At 48.7% G+C, this 19,387-nt stretch overlaps 1 protein-coding gene and 1 pseudogene across 1 annotated transcript; one reads left to right on the forward strand and one right to left on the reverse strand.

Moving 5' to 3' along the window:
• Window positions 1-387: 387 nt before the first annotated feature.
• Window positions 388-14,847, reverse strand: LOC112851229 (uncharacterized). Its single transcript, XM_086690854.1, has 3 exons — window positions 14,701-14,847; window positions 10,344-10,470; window positions 388-3,704 (listed from the first exon to the last, which is right to left on the reverse strand). Exons 1-3 carry the CDS (start codon window positions 14,713-14,715, stop codon window positions 2,668-2,670), a joined length of 1,179 nt encoding a protein of 392 aa, XP_086546980.1. The 5' UTR covers window positions 14,716-14,847; the 3' UTR covers window positions 388-2,667.
• Window positions 14,848-16,427: 1,580 nt separating this feature from the next.
• On the forward strand, window positions 16,428-16,601 carry LOC147573895 (U2 spliceosomal RNA; annotated as a pseudogene).
• The last annotated feature ends 2,786 nt before the right edge of the window (window positions 16,602-19,387 follow it).

Here is a 19,387-nt window from a genome sequence, read left to right on the forward strand (position 1 = left end):
TACTTGCCTTAAACAAGAATAACATTTCCTTGTGGAGTTAGACTGATAGAGTTAACATGCATAATCTCAACACATATATGGAGATAGAACATGCTAGCTCATCTTCTAAGTCCCTTATATTGCCTGGGAAGACGGAAAAGTATTTATAATTCTGTCATCTACTGTTGTGTTTGTAAATTTTAGCTTAAACAATAACAAACAATATGCTTTTTAAACTAGAATTTTAAAAAAATCTGGATTCTGAGTAATAGTTGTTTTTTTAAAGGATCAGAAAAAGAACAAGGGAGACAAAGCCATAAAATAAGAGGATATATTAATCCCAAATATATCAAATATTACATGAACCATGAAATAAATTAGTAGTCTTTTTAAAATTTTTTTTAAAACTTTATTTATTTAAGTGATCTCTACACCCAATGTGGGGCTTGAACTCAGGACCCCAGGATCAATATTTGCATGCTCTTCCAACCGAGCCGGCCGGGTGCCCCATTAGTCAGTACTTTTAGATGGTTCAAACCTCCCTTCACAAGCTACTTAATTTTCATCCATAAATCTCAAGTGCAAGTTTTGAGTTTCCATTAAAGCAAAACTAACATTCTGTGGCATCATCAGCCACCCCATCTCCACCAAGAAAAGAAACCAGGGGGCGAACAATGTCCTGGATTTGGTTGGTGGGGAATCAAGACCTCATGCCGAGGTTCACCAGAATCTATGAACAAGTTTCTTAAGGCCTAAAATCAGCTGAGATGTTCTCGGGACCTGAAGTATATTTTTACCAGCAAATCCCATCAGCACATCTCCCGATGAGAAAAGAATAGGGTGGCACAAAGGGGTAACACTTCAGTGAAAACAATTTTAACAACCGTGAACATTTAAGAACACCCGCAAAGCTGACACCAGGTACTTCACAACACTATCCTTTAATCTGAACAACCACCTGGTGAAGTGCATCAGTCAACACTCTTGTTTCACAGATACCGAGGCTGAGGCTTATTAGATCACCATTTACAGAGGAGGAAACTGAGAACCCCCCAAATTCCTGAATGGCCCTGAGTCCTGGCCACTGGTAAGAAGCACAGCTGAGAATGGTGCCCATGGAGAGGCAGGCGTCATCACTGCCCTGCACGGCTTCCTGTGCAAATCTACGTACCCAGGGCCCCTCTCCATCAGAGAAAAAAGGTCATGGTAAATTCACCGCCCATGTGACCATCACGGGGACAAGGAGTCCTGCCAGTTTTCTGTCTGAGAAAGGGAGTCTTCAGCTTCACCTGCTCACTCAACACACTAGGTGCTGACTGAAGACGAGAACACGAGGACAGGCCCCACGTCACATTCCATGGATGCACAGGGCTTCCTCTTGAGGATCGAGGAGGGAAAGTCATTCCTCGGGGCTCATTCATCATCCCAATTATGCACATGTCCTGTGCACTCTGCCTCCTAACACATCCTAAGTCATCCTCTCCCCACCAATTCCAATGCCACCATCCTGGGTCAGGCAACACCAACGAACTCCTGGGTTACATGGTGGCCTCGTCTCTCCCCCACATCAATTCTCCCTTCTTCAATTCGCTCTCTACACAGCAGCCAAGGGGGAACTCAGAAGCAAGAACATGCCACTGCCGTGGTGAATCCCTTCCTCAGCCTGCCAACACCGCATCCGCCCCTGTTCTTCCATCTCACTGTCCACCACTCATTTCCTCCAGACACACTGGCCTTCAGCTGCTTCCACTAACAAGGCCAACTCTCCCCTGCCTCAGGGTCTTGGCATATGCTGTTCCCTTTACCAGAACATTCTTCCTCATCTTTGAACATGGCTGGGGCTCCTCCATTCCTCATGGGTATGTGTGATCTCACCTTTGTATACCGTCTGCTCCTCTGCCCATGCTTCACAGTGTAACATGGATCTCCCCACTTTTGTAACAAGAGGCGTGTGGGGAGATGACATAACCAAGGTCACCCAGATGGCGATGGGCACAGCTCGGAAGTGCTCGAATTCCAGTATCCCGAGGGTCCAAAACCTTCACCACTGGACCACTCTTCCCAAAGGACATCTGCCCTCCTTGCCAAAGTTTTGACCTTGATCTTCATTGCCACATGGGGACCACAGGCACATTGCTGCCACAGCATCAGAGTGGCCAAACTACACCTCTACACCTCTGTGTTATCACGCGTGTCTCCCTTCTAGACAGCAAGGCCTACGTCTCAGTCACCCATGTATCTCCATGACACCAGGCACCGTGCAGGATAACGGGTGTGAAGGATAGGGTTCTCGTGACTCCTGCCCATTCCACAGCAGGCCCCTGTGAACACATAATGTTCCAGGGGGAGATGTGGACAATGAGGGGAGAGGGCCCTCTGTCCACTGCAAACCACATCACTTGTGCTTTTGGACAAACAGGCCCAGGCCTCTTTGCAGGCCACGTGACAGCAAAGCACTCTCAGGTGTGGGAAGAAGGTCCCTCTCCTAAGAACCAAGTCGTGTTTGGAAGCCTGGCCTCCGGTCTCTGAAGTGCCAGGGCTCAGCCACAGGTAAAGGTAATACCGTAGCCCCAGCAGGAGCCGTGCACACGAAGGAGGACACGTACGCAGGGAAGCCTCGGGTACAAACTCTCAGATGCCAAGCCAAGTAACGCTCTCCCGGTCAAACAATCCGCCACAGTCGTCACTTTAAAAAGGTCTCTTTCGGAACTCAGTGTGAGTTCTCTGATGTTGACTGAGGCCCGTCTTCCGGTAAAAGGCCTTCCCACATCTCTTACACTTATAGGATTTTACTCCACTGTGGATCTTTTGATGAGTAGCGAGGGTCGAGCGGTAGCCGTAGGTCTTTCCGCACTCGCTGCACTCATAGAGCTTCTCCTGAGAATGACACCTCATGTGTCGAGTTACAGAAAAGCTGTTACAAAAGGCCTTCCCACACTCTTTGCACTCAAAGGGCTTTTCTCCAGTGTGGGTTCTGTTATGCCGAATAAAATCAGAGTGGCGGGCAAAGGCCTTTCCGCATTCGCTGCACATATACGGCTTCTCTCCGCTGTGAATCCGCCGGTGCTCTGTGAGGTGTGACCTGCGGCTGAAGGTCTTCCTGCACTCGATGCACACAAAGGGCTTCTCCCCAGTGTGAACCCGCTGGTGCTCTGTGAGGTGTGACCTGCGGCTGAAGGTCTTCTCACACCTGATGCACTCATAGAGCTTCTTCTCCATGTGAACGCCGTAGTGTCCAGTGAGCTCTGCCTTCCTGAGAAAGGCCTTCCCGCACTTTTTGCATGTATAGTGTTTTACTTTAGTGTGAATCCACTGATGCTGGAGAAGGAAGCGATTCTTCTTAAACCCTTTTCCGCATTCCTTGCACTTGTACAAGTTCTTCCCTCCATGAATCGAGGGGTCTTTCCTTGATCCACGTGATTCGTACTCATGGAGAGCATCTCCTGCAGAGACTTGCTCCTGTAAGTCGTTTGTACACAGATTTTCACCTGTTCCCCAATGACCACGCTCGGGGTTCATCTCTCCAGGGAGAGTCTCCTTGAACGGGACTATCCCTGTCTTCACGGGCCCTCCCTGTTTTTTGGATGGTTCTTCTTGTTCCCTGGCCTCTCCCAGCATGGAAACACCAGAGTCTTCCTGAGTCGGTAACCTGTGGGATAAGCATCCCTCAAACACGGCGGACTGAGAAGCAGAAGGCTCCGTGGTCCTGGTTTTTGCTTCATCACCTGAAGAGAGTCCAATACACAAAAGAGGCCCATTAGCAATGCCAACATAAAGAAACACGATCGCCAAGCCAGCGGGAAAACAGTGCCACTGATAACTGTTCACATCTCTGAAGCTCAGGTTTGTTGTTGTTGTTGTGTGGTTTGTTTTTGTTTTTTGCTGGTCCCTGGATTCTTGACACCCTTAGAGGGACAACCTTGAGGAGAACTGGGGGCAGGGTCCAGAGTGGAATCCCTTTCTCTCTGTCCAGAGGGGAGAGAAACGAAGACACCACAGGCTGTGTTTGTTCTAAGAAAGGACGTCACGCGTGGTTACTAGGAACACAGGGAAGGAAGGGGACATCTAACACAGTCCAAATGAGAGAGAGAGGATTTGGGAGGTGTCTTGAGATCTGAGTCGTGAAGAAGCAGGAGCCAGCACATACAGAAAGTAAGAGGGCACTGCGCCCAAAAGGAGGCAGAGTGCACAAGGTGCCAAGTCGAGAGAGAGTCCTGATGCCTAGGGAGCTGCAGGACACGAGGATGGCAGAGATGCGGACGGTGCCACAAACAGGGTGCCGATTCCAGAGTCTGGAGGGCTGAGAGTAAGGGCAGCCATCGCCACTCCCCGGACAGTGCCCACAGGGCTCAAGGTGAGGAACACATTAAATCTTCTGTGTGTGAGGAACAGTGCGGGGACTAAACAATGGAAGAAAGCTAGTAGAGAAATCTGAAACATTTCAAGATATTAAAGAGATCTATACACATGGAGAAATTAATAACAAAGTTGTAAATTCTCCTCAAATCTATCTTTAAGTTCATTACAATTCCAGATAACATGATTTGCCATAAAACTCAACAAGGTGATTCTAGAATTTCCTAGGAAGAGTTAAGGGCCAAGAATATCACTGAAACAAAAATAAGGCGATGGGGCTTGCCCTCCCAGTCCTGGGGTTATGATGAAATTACAGGCCTAAGAAAAACTGGCAACAGGAAGTAATAGCCTCATGAACAGACACAGCTTTCACACACCGCAGAGATGACACAGCAGGTCACTGGTAACAGTGACAGACAACAAGGGGGGCTAGAAAACTGGTTTCCCACATGCAGAAAAAAGTTATTCCATTTCTACCGCACATCACACACATCATTAATTCCAGATTAGCAAGCAAAAGAAAACAAGTATGTTTTTGACCTTGGTGTAGGGATATTTCCTAGCGAGACATGAAAAGCAGTAATCATAAAAAAAAAAAAAAAAAAACTGACCGCAGTAAACAAAATATGAATTTATATTAATCAAAAGATACTTTATTTTTTTTATTTATTTATTTTTTAAAAATTTTTTTAACGTTTATTTATTTTTGAGACAGAGAGAGACAGAGCATGAACGGCGGAGGGGCAGAGAGAGAGGAGACACAGAATCGGAAGCAGGCTCCAGGCTCTGAGCCATCAGCCCAGAGCCTGACGCGGGGCTCGAACTCACGGACCGCGAGATCGTGACCTGGCTGAAGTCGGACACTTAACCGACTGCGCCACCCAGGCGCCCCTCAAAAGATACTTTAAAGAATATTTTTTAAAAGCTAAACTCTAACAGAATACAACTGCAGCCCACAGTATGGGTCAAAGATTAGTATCAGGAATATACAAAAAAAATCTGACAAATCAAAAAGGGAAGAGCAACCATCTTCACAGAAAAATCAGAAAAAAAATCATGAACTGACATTAATAAAAGATACACATGGCCACTAAACAAATGGGGAGTGTCATTCCACTTTCTTAGTAATGAAGGGCTGCAAAACAAAACTACACTGAGATATTTTTTATACTCATTTGACTGACAAAAACTAAGGAGGCTGGTAATAGCAAATACTGGAGAGGATGTAGGTCCATGGAATCTCTCAGATATTGCTGGCCAAAGTCAAAATTACTATAACCACTTCAGGAAACAACTGGGTGCCACCTTAACATGCCAAATCCCTAGTCACCCAAAATTCCACTCCCAGGAACGTTATCATGAGAAACTCACACACATGTGCACAAGGACACACGCATAAACATTTTCATAGCAGCATCGTGTGCAAGAGGGAAGAGCTGGGAAAAATTAAATGTCTAAAAGAACAAATACTTTGTGGAATATTCATGCAAGAGGTTATTTCCCAGTCAAAGAACACGAGTGAACTACAGCTATATATGACATGTAATATATAACATATAAATATATAATATGTAACATATAATATATAAATATGTTATAGACAATAACATAATACTGAATAAAAAAGCCAGTCCCAGATGACTACAGAGTACCCTTTCATTTTCTTTTGAGAGAGAGAGAGAGAGAAAGAGAGAGAGCGCACACAAGTACACAAGCAAGGGAGGGGCAGAGAGAGAGGGAGAGAGTCTTAAGCAGGCTGAATGCCCAGTTCAAGTCAGGCTCAATCTCAGAATCGTGAGATCATAACCTGACCACAAAATCAAGGGTTGGATGCTTAACCGACTGAACCATCCAGGTGCCCTAGAATACCCTTCTGATAAAGTTTAACAAAAGGCCTACACAATATATTTTCCAGGTATGTATACACACATACACACACACACAGGTATGATAAAATGATTTTAAAAGTACTGGCTCAAACATTCAGATGACACAGAATTACTGGAAGACACAACATACCAAAACTGAGATAAGAGTAAAGAGAAAATCTGAATACCCCTATATCCATAAGGAAACGGATCTTGTAATGACATAACTTCCCACAGAACAAGTAATGAATAGTAAGTGTGAATTCCGGAAAATGGTGATCTCTGTGCTGGAGGAATGGGGATCAGAGAGAAGTGCATTGATTTCAGTGCTATGGTCCTGGGAGTCCCCTCTAAAGTGCATCCCATTACAAAGAGTAATGAGAGGACACCAAGCACTGACGAGAATGTGGAGCAACAGGAACTCACAAACGGGGCTGGTGGTGTGTGGGATGATCAATCATGCTGAAAATTGTTTCATAATTTCTCTTAGAGCTGAATATACACCTATCCCATGTCCAATCCAGTCCAGTCCTGGGTATATGCCTAACAGAACCTCTCACAGCAGTGATGTTCATAACATCCCCACCACAAAAGAAACAGCCCAGATGTCCATCAACAGGAGAATGGATAGACTGCACTATATAACTACAACGGGATATTACATAGTATGAAAATGTCAATCTCCAAACATTTGCATCCATACGAATGAACCTCACAGACATACTGATGATAAACACAAGAGAGGCAGAAAACATACTGTGAGGCTCCATTTATATCCATTCAAGAAGTGAAACTCACTGACGGTGTTCAGGTATCAGCGGTTACCTTTGTAGGAGGTGACATGGACTAGTAGGACTAGTAGGGCTTACAAGGCACCTCCTAAGGTCTGTATCTTCACCTGAATGGTTACTTGGATTTATTCATGTGCAAAAACTCATCAAGTTAAATCCTTAAGATTCATGCACAACAATATGTATAAATTATACTTCAGAGAAAGAAAGGAAGGGGGGAAGGGGGGCAGGGAGGGAGGGAGGAAGGAAGGAAGGAAGGAAGGAGGGAGGGAGGGAGGGAGGGAGGGAGGGAGGGAGGGAGGGAGGGAGAATGGGATATATGGAAGTTCAGTGTAGACATTTCTCCCTAGAATGCAACATCTCCTCTAAAAAGTTGGTTGTACACATAGTCACAACAATCAGTCAATTCTAGAGCTAAAGAAGGAGCTCCCAAGAAGGCAGGAGAGGGTGTGACCCAGTCCCTGGCGCAGGAGCTGGTCATAGCTGGGGGTGAGACCTCTTCCTGGTGGGGGGCGGTGAGAACAGAGGCTGGAGGCAGCAATCAGATGCAGATGAGTCTGAAAGGGTCGAGAAGCAAGAAGAAGTAAAGTCTTTATTTCTGACATGAGTCTGGCCGTGGACTGAGCCTCAGTGGCTGAGAGTGTGGTGAAGGCTTAGAATCGGGTGGGCGGCTGGGAGAGCTGGTGCAGAGGACAGCTGGGCAGAGGCACAAGCAGACGGGGAGACCACAGGTGCGTTAGCAGCGTGCAGATGAGAGAGGACAAGACAGGCGGACCAGGGTGTCAAGGCTGGAGCTCAGGGAGGGGGTGGTGGGGACAGACTCAGGAGATAAGGGCAGTGTAAAAGGGGCAGGACCTGAGGATGGCTGCATGAGGGGTCTGATGGAAACAGGTGCTGAGGAGTTGTTTTCTGGCCTTTTCAACTCAAATGGCAGGGCTGTTCACTAAAACTGATGCCCCCAGGGAGGGCTCAACAAGAAGCTTCCATGGAATTTCTGAGCAGCTGTGTTCCAATGGCTCTGAGTCTGTGGGTCTCACCCTACCTATACCTCTACAGGGGAGGCCTGATTCTCACCACAGGTCAGTTCAAACCAGAACTCTGGGGTGAGGCCTGGGCGTCAGGAGTTTTCCAAGCTCCCTGGGTGATTCTGGTGTCCAGTGAGTGACAAAAGTCCTAGTCTCCATCAATCTGCAAATGGTACCCTCATCATTGGCCATCTGAGAAAGACAGGGGACTAAAGCCGGTTGCTTAGTCAGGAGAGATGACTGCAGGGGGAGGAAAAGGGAGAACAGGGGGTCAGCCTCAGTAACTTGCCACAGTCCACAGGAAGCCAACCTGGGATTTGACTCCAGGCCACCTACGTCCAAAGCCCAGCCTGCTGAGCACTGCACTGGGGACAAAATGGCTCCTGGCCCTTACGTGGGGCCAGCAGCTGGGAGAAAGTGGGCTGTTCAAGTGGGAGGGGGGATGTGAGTGGGAGGTTTTGACTGTGGGGAGCCAGGGATGGTGGGAGGTGCTGACCCGGTGATTCCCAGACTGGCACGTTGCAGGAATGTAAGGAAACTCACACAGTGACCTGGGTGAATGAGGACATTTACACCGACATCAACCAGCATCTCCTCTCGGTGTCATTTCACAAAGGAAAGGGCCTTTACCACAGGGGGAACAGGGTGGCATTTGACCATTAAGGGCCATCTTTTACATTAAGCTTAAGTTTTAACATTTTGGCTTCCTGACAAGCTCCCTGCAATGGTGGTCTTTTCCTTACACGGTGGGGCAGGGGAGCCTGCTGGGGGCTGGGAACACTGCAAAGGTTGACCCAGTGGAAGTCACACCAGTAGGTAAATGAGTAAAACATGCACTGGGCTGGATACTTCATACTGTGTACTTCACACATGTTGCACACCCACGCCTGTGCGCTGAAATAATATTAGGAATATGACAAGATCACTGAATAACACGTAAGTGTATTAAACTAATCACAATAAATTGTTGGCTCCAAAATCTGATGACTGCTTTTGGGCAAGAGGTCCCCAGTGGGGAGAAAACTGGGTTCAAAGTCAGGCAGTTCTGGGGAAACATCTCACCTCCCAGGGATATTGTGAGAATTCAATGAATGGAGCAGGGCAAGTGCCCAGAAAAGGCCAGACACGTGTCAGTGCTCAGGGGACATTGGCCATGACAACTCACTCACTCACTCACTAATGGCTTCTCTCGAAAGCAAACCACTTTTCATTTCTTGTAAATCAATGTCTTCAAAGGGGATCTCACATTACTCCAGAAAATGGAAAATCTTCCTTGCCACGGATGAAAGGTTACAATCAAAACACAATAAAGAAATCAAAATAACGATAACAGGTCCCAGCGAGCTCAGCAGCCTGCTCGGGGCTACGAGCTGGAGACTGTTGCCTCTGCTGAAAATGGACGCTGGCGACAGTCGTGACAGGCATGAACGACTCAGCATTAATAACTCAGCACGAACTGAGACATCTTCCTGATGAGAATCAAGAGGGAAATGGCTTTCTCAGGGTGTGCATCTGTGTCGTCTAAAACTATCTGCCACCCCAGCACAGTACGGCCCACACCAGCAAAGGATGGTCTAGGCCGAAGCAGCCTTTTCATTGAGTTTGTGTTGTTTATAAACGGGCGGGCGACGCTGAGGGCAAACATCCACTGGGGCCCTGCCTCACTCTCCCCCCTTCTTGGAGAATCAGCCCACGACCATGCTAACATGCTGTGGGGTCACCTGACTCAGACAGCCGGGCCAGTCAGCAACCTCTGGTGGGAATCTTTAGCAGGTGCCCCAGGTGGAGCCTGTGCGGGGCACTGGGCTGAGAGGGTGAGGGGAGCGTGGGCTCCAGGGGTTGCTTCCCGCTACAGAAACACAAACACCTATGCAGAGAAGGCAGGACACGAACACACAGACAAGAATGGAGATGAGAAATCCAAGGGGCTCACAGAAGAAGAATGAGGTGCCCACTCCCACCAAAAGCTGCTGTGAAAAGACAGTGGTGTGTGCAGACCCACAGAGAGAAGCCAGGACGAGAGCCCCGGGGCCGTGGAACAACCGTGCTTCCTCCCACGTCCTGAACCCATTCTCGGGGCACCCCAATCCCAGGTTCCGCCAGGCACCTCACTTCCATCTGCCAGGGGAACTAGGTTTCCTGCCTAGTGATTCCTGGTGGAGACAAAAGGAAAGTGGGAAGGAGGAGGTGGGCCCAGCACACGGCGGGGCCTGTGGGGAGGACGGCGAGCCACTCGGAGCCCTTCTCTACCAGCCGGGCCTCAGGAGAGAGGAAGGAACCCAGGAGGCTGCAGGCCCCCGCGTGGAGGTGAGGAGAAGCCTTACCCAGCGAGAGCAGGAGCCCACAGGTCTCCCTCATCACCCTCCAGTACAGTGTCCTCTGTGACAGGTCCAGTAATTCCCACTCCTCCTGGGTGAAGGTCACAACCACGTCCTTGAAAGTCACTGGTGCCTGGAAAGTCACACACAGTAGCGTTAAGTGCACCGGGGCCGTTTGGAGGAATCAAAGCCTGTAACTTAGTTACCGGTGAAGGTGCACGGAGACCCAGCCCTGAACTGAGGCCTCCGGAGGGCTGAGCTCTGAGCTGGGTGTAAGTGGGAGGCAGACACGGCTGACAGAGAAATCTTCAATGGCAGATGCCATGGAGAATGACACAGACAACGGCGTTCCCGTGAAGACCTTGGGGGCAGAAGGTAAGTGGTCTGGGACGTCAGAGGACCGGGGAAATACTCATGAAGACAATTCCAACCCTGAGAACAGAGGTAAAAGCAGCTGGTCCTCCCTGGTCCTCCCCGCATGCCCGCCCCTAGCCGAGGGCTTCATGTGCTACGGCAAAGGGATTAAATGTCCCCAGGTCTGGAGCACACTCCCAAGCTTGAATTCAACCTTGAATCACCACCTGCCTGCTGTCTACCTTGCGGAAGCCACTTCATTCCTCCGAGCTTCCGTTTCTTCCACCAGTACAACAACAACTCTCCCACTTTATCAGATTGAGAAGTCGAGAGAAAACATTCATAAAGCCAACACTAGAGTCTTGGCTCATGACAGCGCTCTGTACATTTTGTTAGTGAGTCACCCTGAGAGTCCCCAGTCTACATAGCAGAGGTGGGATCTGAACCTAGGACCCTCTGGCGAGGGTCCGTGGCAACGCTTACGCCCCTCCATCACTACAGGTGAGGCACTGCCAGGAACTGTTGCTGTTTATCTGCCTCCGCCATCCCTGACCATACATCTGTGGACACGAGCAGAAGAATGGAGCCGTCCTCTTCCACCTCACGGGAGGCACCATCCTGGGAGCGGCAGGGCCTGGATCAGCTCCCCACACCGGCTCGGGCCCCCCAGCCGTTCAGACCCCCACAAGATTCCACAGTGAGGTATCAGTCAGTTTTCCCTTCCAGAGTCCTGACGGGATATGTCCCTGAGGCACGAATACCGTGAGAACCAGGGAACCCAAGCGGGTGAGAATAATGCCCTTGTGGCCATAAGAACACAGGCAGCAGTGTCTGACTGGCTGTGATGTCTGTCCTGGGCAAGGGTCAATGACCATGCGTGCTCCCTCCTCGAGACCCATCTTAGCAGGTGGGGGGCACATGGCAATCACAATCTCGGGCCTCCTTGAACAACTCTGTCTTCGCGGCCTCTGTCCACAACGTTCCCTCTGTGTGGGATGGCCCCTCTTGCCTTCCTTGTTTCCAAGCTCACCTGCAGGAGAAATCTCTACCCCCTCACACAGATTAATTTAGGTGTCATCCTCAGGCCTCCCCAGCCCACTGTGGTTGGGAACTGGCTCTGGCAGCCAATGGACAATGTGTGAGTTTCAACTACTTAAAAGCTGTGTGACCTTGGGTAGGTAACTTAATGTCTGTGAGCCTCAAGTTCTTCTTCTGTAAAGCAGGGATGATAACAGAACCTAACTCTGAGGAGGTAGGACCTGAATGAGCTGAAACATAACTGTCCCTCAAACCAAATCGAGGGCCCAGTGGAAGTCCACTATTATCACTGCTTCTTATGATTATTTTTCCTCTTTGCACCTCAAGCACCCTGGAGAATCTCAATCCAACACTCAACTCTGCACAAAAATGCTAGCGCCCGAGCACGTTGATCAGGGGCTACTTTAGCGAGAACCTGAAAGACAGAGGTGGCATTTGAGCAGAGGCCTGAGGAATGCACAGGGCTGCCCCGCAGAGCTCTGGAGACAGGATCCAGGGCAGATGGCACTGGCAGGGCAAGGCTGGAAAGTGAGGAAGAGCTGGGCAAGTGGAGTGTGGCATGGCTGCAGGGCAGTGGGATGCAGAAGAAGGGAAGGGAAGACACGTGTGTGCACACAGAGCAGTCACACTACACCAGGCCACGGTGGGGGTTCAAACACAGATTCCAAGTGGGATGAAAGCCCATCCGGGAGTCTCGCTCATTTTCCAACCAACTACTGAGGTCCTGTTACAGCTATGGCCCCATCAGAGGCCTGGCGCCACAGCAGCAAACAGGAATCCCAGTTCCCACTGGAGAAAGATCCCAAACTAGAAACTAAATAACTGAGCGAGAGAGACGATGCAAATGGCCCTACAGGTTCTGAGGCCAAGAAACAGGTGAAAAGGCTAGAGTGTCAGAAGGAAAGCTAGCGATGGCCTCTCTGAAGACACGCCACTGGAATGGCTGGAATGAAGGGAGGAGGCCACGCGAACCACAAATGAAGACGACAACTCCTAATGGTGACTGGGACTATGATCGGAGTGAATAGAGTCATGTGCCCGAGAGAAACCTGGAGTGTGTCGTGTGTTTACATCTAAACGCACATCACACAGGGTGCCTGGGCGGCTCAGTCAGCTGGGTGTCTGACTTCGGCTTAGATCACAATCTCACAGTTTGTGAGTTTGAGCCCCGCATCGGGCTCTGTGCTGACAGCTCAGAGCCTGGAGCCTGCTTTGGATTCTGTGTCTCCCTTGCTCTCTGTCCCTCCCCTGCTCGCACTCTGTCCCTCTCAAGGATAAATAAGCATTAAAAATTTTAAAGATAAATAAATAAATGCACATCATGCTCCTGCACACTGCCAACACTGAATCTTTAACGCACATACTTTTCACATAAGAGTAAATGTCTTCAGGGACGCCTGGGTGGTTCAGTCGGTTAAGCATCTGACTCTTGATTTTGGCTCAGGTCATGATCTCACAGTTGTGAGATGGGAGTGTTGGCTCTGGCCTGGGGGTGGAGTCTGCTTAAGATTCTCTCTCTCTTTCTCTCTCTCTCTCCCCCCCTCCCCTGTGTACTCTCTTTCTCTCAAAAAAAAATTTTTTTTAAATAAAGTATCTTCAACAGACAAATAAACTTACCACTGTAAGTGGCAAGCCAGCATTGCTTGTAATAAACAGACGGCAACTATAAAGATGAACCCAGTGACCTTCCTGGGTGCCCAACCTGCCCAAAGGCCCTTTTCATGCCAGCAGGGAAGCAAAATTCCAAAAATACTGCTCCCACTGTGAGTCTTCCCCTAGGCTCTCTCTTCCCAAGTTCTCAGCTGAGACAGGGGAAACCCTGGGGCAGGATTCCGCTGGGGTGAGCCCTGAAGACCATCAGAGGACAAGGGACTCTGCTCCCTGAAAACAGTGTCCAGGGTGATGCTACCTGGGCAGTGTTGGACTGGGGTACACACATCACACACATGCCCTCTGATCCCCTCAAGCCATGAGGAGGAAATGTTGATATTCCCATGGATCCCCAGAGATGGAAGCCAAGAGCACTGACCAGACTCCTCGAGGTCATGGCCCTGGGAAAGGCATTGCCATATGGCCCCTAAAGTCTCTACACTGCTGCATGAGCTCTTTCCTGAAGTACAGTTCACTCAGACGGTGCAGGGATGGGGGAATTCTGAGAAGCATCATTTCTCTCTCACTTGCCCTGCCTTGAGGACAAGGTCAGGGCAAAGGCCTCCTTGGATCCCAGAGATCACAGAAATGAATGGCCACAACCGGCACTTCCTGGGCATTCCCTAGGCGGGCTGTGCCACATTCAGTGCCTCCCACATCTGCCTCCAGGACCTCAGAGGGAAGACCTGCAATGAACCCCATTTCATGGCCAGGGAAGCAGACTATCCCACGGCGGGGCAGGGACAGAACCTGGAGACGAACCCAGGCGGTAGGCTTTGGAGCTTGTTCTGCACACCACGACACACGCTCTGGCTGGGAAGATGGCTGAGGGTGATAGGGGAAGGCAGTTCCGGGTACTATGTGGGGGGTTGCAGGGAGCCTCCACTCACCCCAAGCCTACTCTCCCCTCCAGAGCTAGAAGAAGCCTATTAAAACTGGACTCCAAATCCTCCGTGGTCCCCACCATGGCCTCAAAAGAGGCCGATTTCTCAGCCTGTTACTCCAGACCCGATTCCCAACCTAGTGCTGTCTGTTCCCACCGGACAGATTCTGCCCTGCTCGGCCTCACCTCCCCGCATCTGCACCTTATGGTGGGTGTGCCCGGGACACCCTTCCACACCTCACCGATTAGCTGACGGAGTGGGGGACCCTTCCACAGGAACCTGGCCTGGCTTCGGGACACCAGGGTGGCCCCCAAACACAATGGCGTAGTTAGGAGAAGCGACGAGACCCAGGACACCACCACCTTGGATGTGGAGGTGCCACGACTGCGTGGTTGGGGGTCCACAGGGCCTGAGGGGGGGGGGGGTCACCCACTCACCTGTGCCGGGCCCATCTGCGCCTGTGCAGCCGCCGCGGGACCCTGTTCGCGGACAGTGGGCCGCAATAGTGGGGAGGCCGCGGGGGGTCCCAAGGGCTCCTGTGACCCATCCCACGCACCCTCAGCCCTGCCTCGGTGCAAAGGGGACATGACGCCTCTCCTCACGCCTCCCAGGTCCGGCGGTCTCAAGCCCGCCGAAACTCCCGGAGCAGCGACCCGGTGAACAGACGCAGAAGCACCCAGGACGACGCCCACGAGGACGGCGCCTTGGGTCTCGCGTGACGTGGAATCTCCGCCCCGCGCTGCCATTGGCCCAGCGCTACCGCCTCTTGGCGCTGAGCCTGCCGGGTAATATGGTTCCCGCAGCTCCGCCTGCTGCCTCAAGGGGCGCCCTTCTGGAAATCTCAAAGGACCAGCGGAGCCTGCGTGAAGGCCTCTGGGAAATGATGTCACCAGACGCTGGGGGAGGGGCGCGGTTTCTTCCCTTCTGAACCCGCTCCCGCGCTGTTTCTGCAGCGTGGCTTCTGCGATCAGGGGAAATGCTCGCACCCGTGGTTTCATGTGTGCCCAAAGGCTGGGCTCCTGAAGGGACACACCAGACCGTGGTATTACTCAGAAAGGGAGTCTGGCGCTCAATTAGCCTTAAGTCACGTGACCAGGGCGCTGTCTCCTTTTCCCTCGGAAAACAGTGTTTTCCCTGCCGGTAAACTCACGGATTGTATCCATATCCGATCCAGCCACAGCACTGTCTCATCACTGGGGTGTTTCTTAATCCACATTCCAAGACATATCCCATTTCTTTCCTACTGTGAAACCTGAGATCTATTTGAAATGAAGAGATATTTGCCAAATTTCATTTTCTGCTGGGACGGTGATTATAGTGGTCATGGCCAGAGAGTGTGTAGAGAGTGGCCATCTGGGGACACCTGGGTGGCTCGGTCAGTTGAGCTTCCGACTCCTGATTTGGGCTCAGATCATGATCTCACCGTCATCCGATCGAGCCCCACATTGGACTCCTTGCTGAGCTGGAGCCAGTTTGGGATTCTTTCTCTCCCTCTCCTCTGTCCCCACCCGGCCACTCTTCTGCACATGCCTTTGAGCTCGCGCTCTCTCTCTCCTCTCTCTCTCAAAAAAAAAAAAAAAAAAAAAAAAAAGAAGCCATCTGAACCCCAAGATAAATGTTTGATCTCAGTCTGTTTGCTGTAATTGCAGTGATAGAATCTTCCAGGGAGATTGACATTACCTCTGAAAACCATTTGTGAAAAGTAAATTCCTCCCTGTCAGTTTTCATCTACTAGCAAGATTATGCACTATGTTACTAATTACCTCATGCTATGCGTTAACACTTGTTCAATAAAAACTCACTTTGAGAAGGCTGCACATGATTGTGGTTAATGTCCTCAGATCAGGATGTGGCTTCTCCTCCACCAGTCAGCTTATATGTGTCATGCTTAATCAAGGATGACTCAGGGGTTGTGTCCCAGCTGGAAGGATGGATTTGTCACTAACTAAGATGGGAAGGGGTGGTGGTAGGCAGATGAAAGAGCTTGGAAACATGAGGATCTCACTTTTGAACATATTTTGTTTTATTAGAATCTATTAAACCTCCAAGTGAGGCAGACTGTGGACATTTCAACATAGAACTCTAATTATTTTGTAAAAAAAAAAAAAAAAAGTCAGCATTTTTGAATTCACCGATAGACTGACTTCTAGAATGTCCATAGCTCATCGTTTCTCGGCCTTTTGGCTAAGATCAAGTGTAGAATGTCCATAGCTCTACAATCCAGACTCCCCCACAGAAGAAGGAATTAATTTTCAGAAATAACACAAAGTAAAATGTGTCATACATGGATTTATGCAGTTACAGGTAATTCCAATGTTTAAGAAAAAGTAAACACAGAAGCAGTTGAAAGCTTGAGAGTATTTAAAGACTGCTTGACCTGGAGTAACAAAAGGTCTGCACCTATGTTTCAAAGTAGGACCACCTACTTTGAGTGTAACATTTACACTCCACGCAGGATCAGGCTGGCAGATTTCAGATGAAGCCACATCCTTGTGTGGCTCCTTTCCTCGCCTCATTCTCTGCCCTTCCATTTTTCCTGATAGTTTCTCCTCAATAAATCTCATGTCGTTGAACCCTGTGCCAGTTTCTGCTTCTACAAAACCCAACCTCAGGCAGGATGCATTTGGTCAAAAGCTAAAATATTAAACATGTGAAACATATCCAGGATGTTAATGTTTCTTTTCCATAATAAGATGAGCAAAGGAGAGCAAGAAGAATTGCTTAGATGTGTCCTGAGGGTTTGAATGTGATGGTGAATCTCTTTGTGGGGTGGGGGGGAAGGGGTGTCCTTCCCTAGTCAATACCTGATGAGCATGGGACATGGTGTTCTCTGCTGTGTGACTTTATGTCTGGGATGGATCTCAAATCCTTAGTAAAACAAACTTTTTGGTAACAGCGAAAGGATTAGGGAAGAAACAAACACCCAATGATTTGTAAAATCTAAATAGATAGAACATAAATTGTGAAAGTTAGTAGTATTTTCTTGAATTATACTGAAAGATTTTTTTTATTATGTACACATAATCAAAATGAGTCATTTTATTAAATTTATTTTAAGTTTATGTATTTATTGTGAGAAAGGAAGAGAGCAGGGGAGGGGCAGAGAGAGAGGGAGAGAGAGAATCCCAAGCAGGCTCTGCACTGCCACCACAGAGCCCGAGGTGGAGCTCAAACCCACGAACCTCAAGACCATGACCTGAGCTGAAACCAAGAGTCAGATGCTTAACTGACTGAGCCACCCAGGCGCCCCGAAAATTAGTGATTTAGAGCATATTTTATCCAATTAAAACTCCTTTGCGGGTGCCTGGGTGGCTCAGTCAGTTAAGTGTCTGAGTTTGGATCAGGTCATAAGCTCATGGTTCATGAGTTTGAGCCCCACATTGGGCTCTCTGCTGTCAGTGCACGGCCCATTTTGGATCCTGTCTTCCTCTCTCTGCCTCTCCCCCACTTGCATGAGCCCTCTCTCTCAAAAATAAACATTAAAAAAAATCCTTTGTATCAGAGTAACAATTTATTATTTATATAAACAATAACTATTGTTTACATAAATAATATTCGTTTTTATTTATTAAAAATTTACTATTTTCTTAAACCTTCAAATAATTCTATCATGTAAATCAGCTTATCTCTCAAATTATTTACAACATAGGCAGTTAGTTAATCCAAGGAGACTTCAATTCTTTTATGGTAATATTAATGCTGAAATGGCAATTATTTCACTCTTATTTTAAGTTTATTTATTTTGAGAGAGAAAGCGAGCACACAAGTGGGGGAGGGGCAGAGAGAGAGAGAGAGAGAAGGAGAGAGAGAGAATCCCAAGCAGGTTCCACAATGCTAGCACAGAGCCCTATGTGGGGCTCGAACCCATGAACCTCGAGATCATTACCTGAGCTGAAGTTAGACATTTAACAGACTGAGCCACCTAGGTGTCCCTCACTCTTATTTTTTTTTAATCTTTATTTATTTATTTATTTAAAAAAAAATTTTTTTTTCAACATTTATTTATTTTTGGGACAGAGAGAGACAGAGCATGAATGGGGGAGGGGCAGAGAGAGAGGGAGACACAGAATCGGAAACAGGCTCCAGGCTCTGAGCCATCGGCCCAGAGCCTGACGCGGGGCTCGAACTCACGGACCGCGAGATCGTGACCTGGCTGAAGTCGGACGCTTAACCGACTGCGCCACCCAGGCGCCCCTAGGTCATGGTTTTCATTCCATTCAGGTAGCTGAATGGACAGATTTGTGCTGAATGGCAGCTTACATCCTCCCATTAATATGTTTCTTCTAGGCAGGGGCACCTGGGTGGCTCGGTCAGTTAAGCGTCTGACTTTGGCTCAGGTCATGATCTCATGGCTGGTGAGTTTGAGCCCCACATTGGGCTCTGTGCTGACTACTTGGAGCCTGGAGCCTGCTGCAGATTCTGTGTCTCTCGCTCGCTCTCTCTTTGCTCCTGTCCTGCTCACGCTCTGTCTCTCTCTCTCAAAAATAAATAAACATTAAAAAAAATTTTAAATATTTTTATTCTAGGCAGGATTGCCAGATCTCAAATGGTTGTGTCCCACCCTAGATAGTTCTTTAATTTTGGCATTTCCTTCTAGGGCAGGTGTTCTCAAACTTTAGGGACACATCAGAGTCACTGAAGAAGTAGGAAAGAACGCAGAAGCCCCTAGGCCATTGAGTGAAGAAAGGATCTAAGCATTTGTGTTGACAGCAAGTTGCCTAAGTCATTTTGAAATGACATGGTTTGAGTACCTCGGCTCTGTGAGGATTACAAAGTAAGAATGAGGATTAAATGAGTGAAAACACATAGAATTTTTAAAACAGTACCTGAAGTTTCTGAAAGTCCTTATTGCTGTTAACACAGTAATAGAAGACTCTGAAGGTGGTTACAAATAGGAAAGCGCTCTATAGATTGTCAGCTTGCAGCCTGTATTTCCCAGAAGGCTTATTGCAAGTCCAAAAGAAAGCACAGGGTGGAGGATGAAACCTCTAACCCAGGTAAAGGAAGGAAGGAAGTCTTACTTCTTGAAGCAGCAAGGTACCACCCTAGACAGGTCTCCTGGAGACAGGGAGATTCTTTTATAAAGTGAAGTCACAGACAAGGATGAACTTCTATCATCAGGCC

This window comes from Puma concolor, chromosome E2 (genome assembly GCF_028749965.1).
Source record: "Puma concolor isolate L17-30 chromosome E2, mPumCon1.1.hap2, whole genome shotgun sequence".
Taxonomy (NCBI): domain Eukaryota; kingdom Metazoa; phylum Chordata; class Mammalia; order Carnivora; family Felidae; genus Puma; species Puma concolor.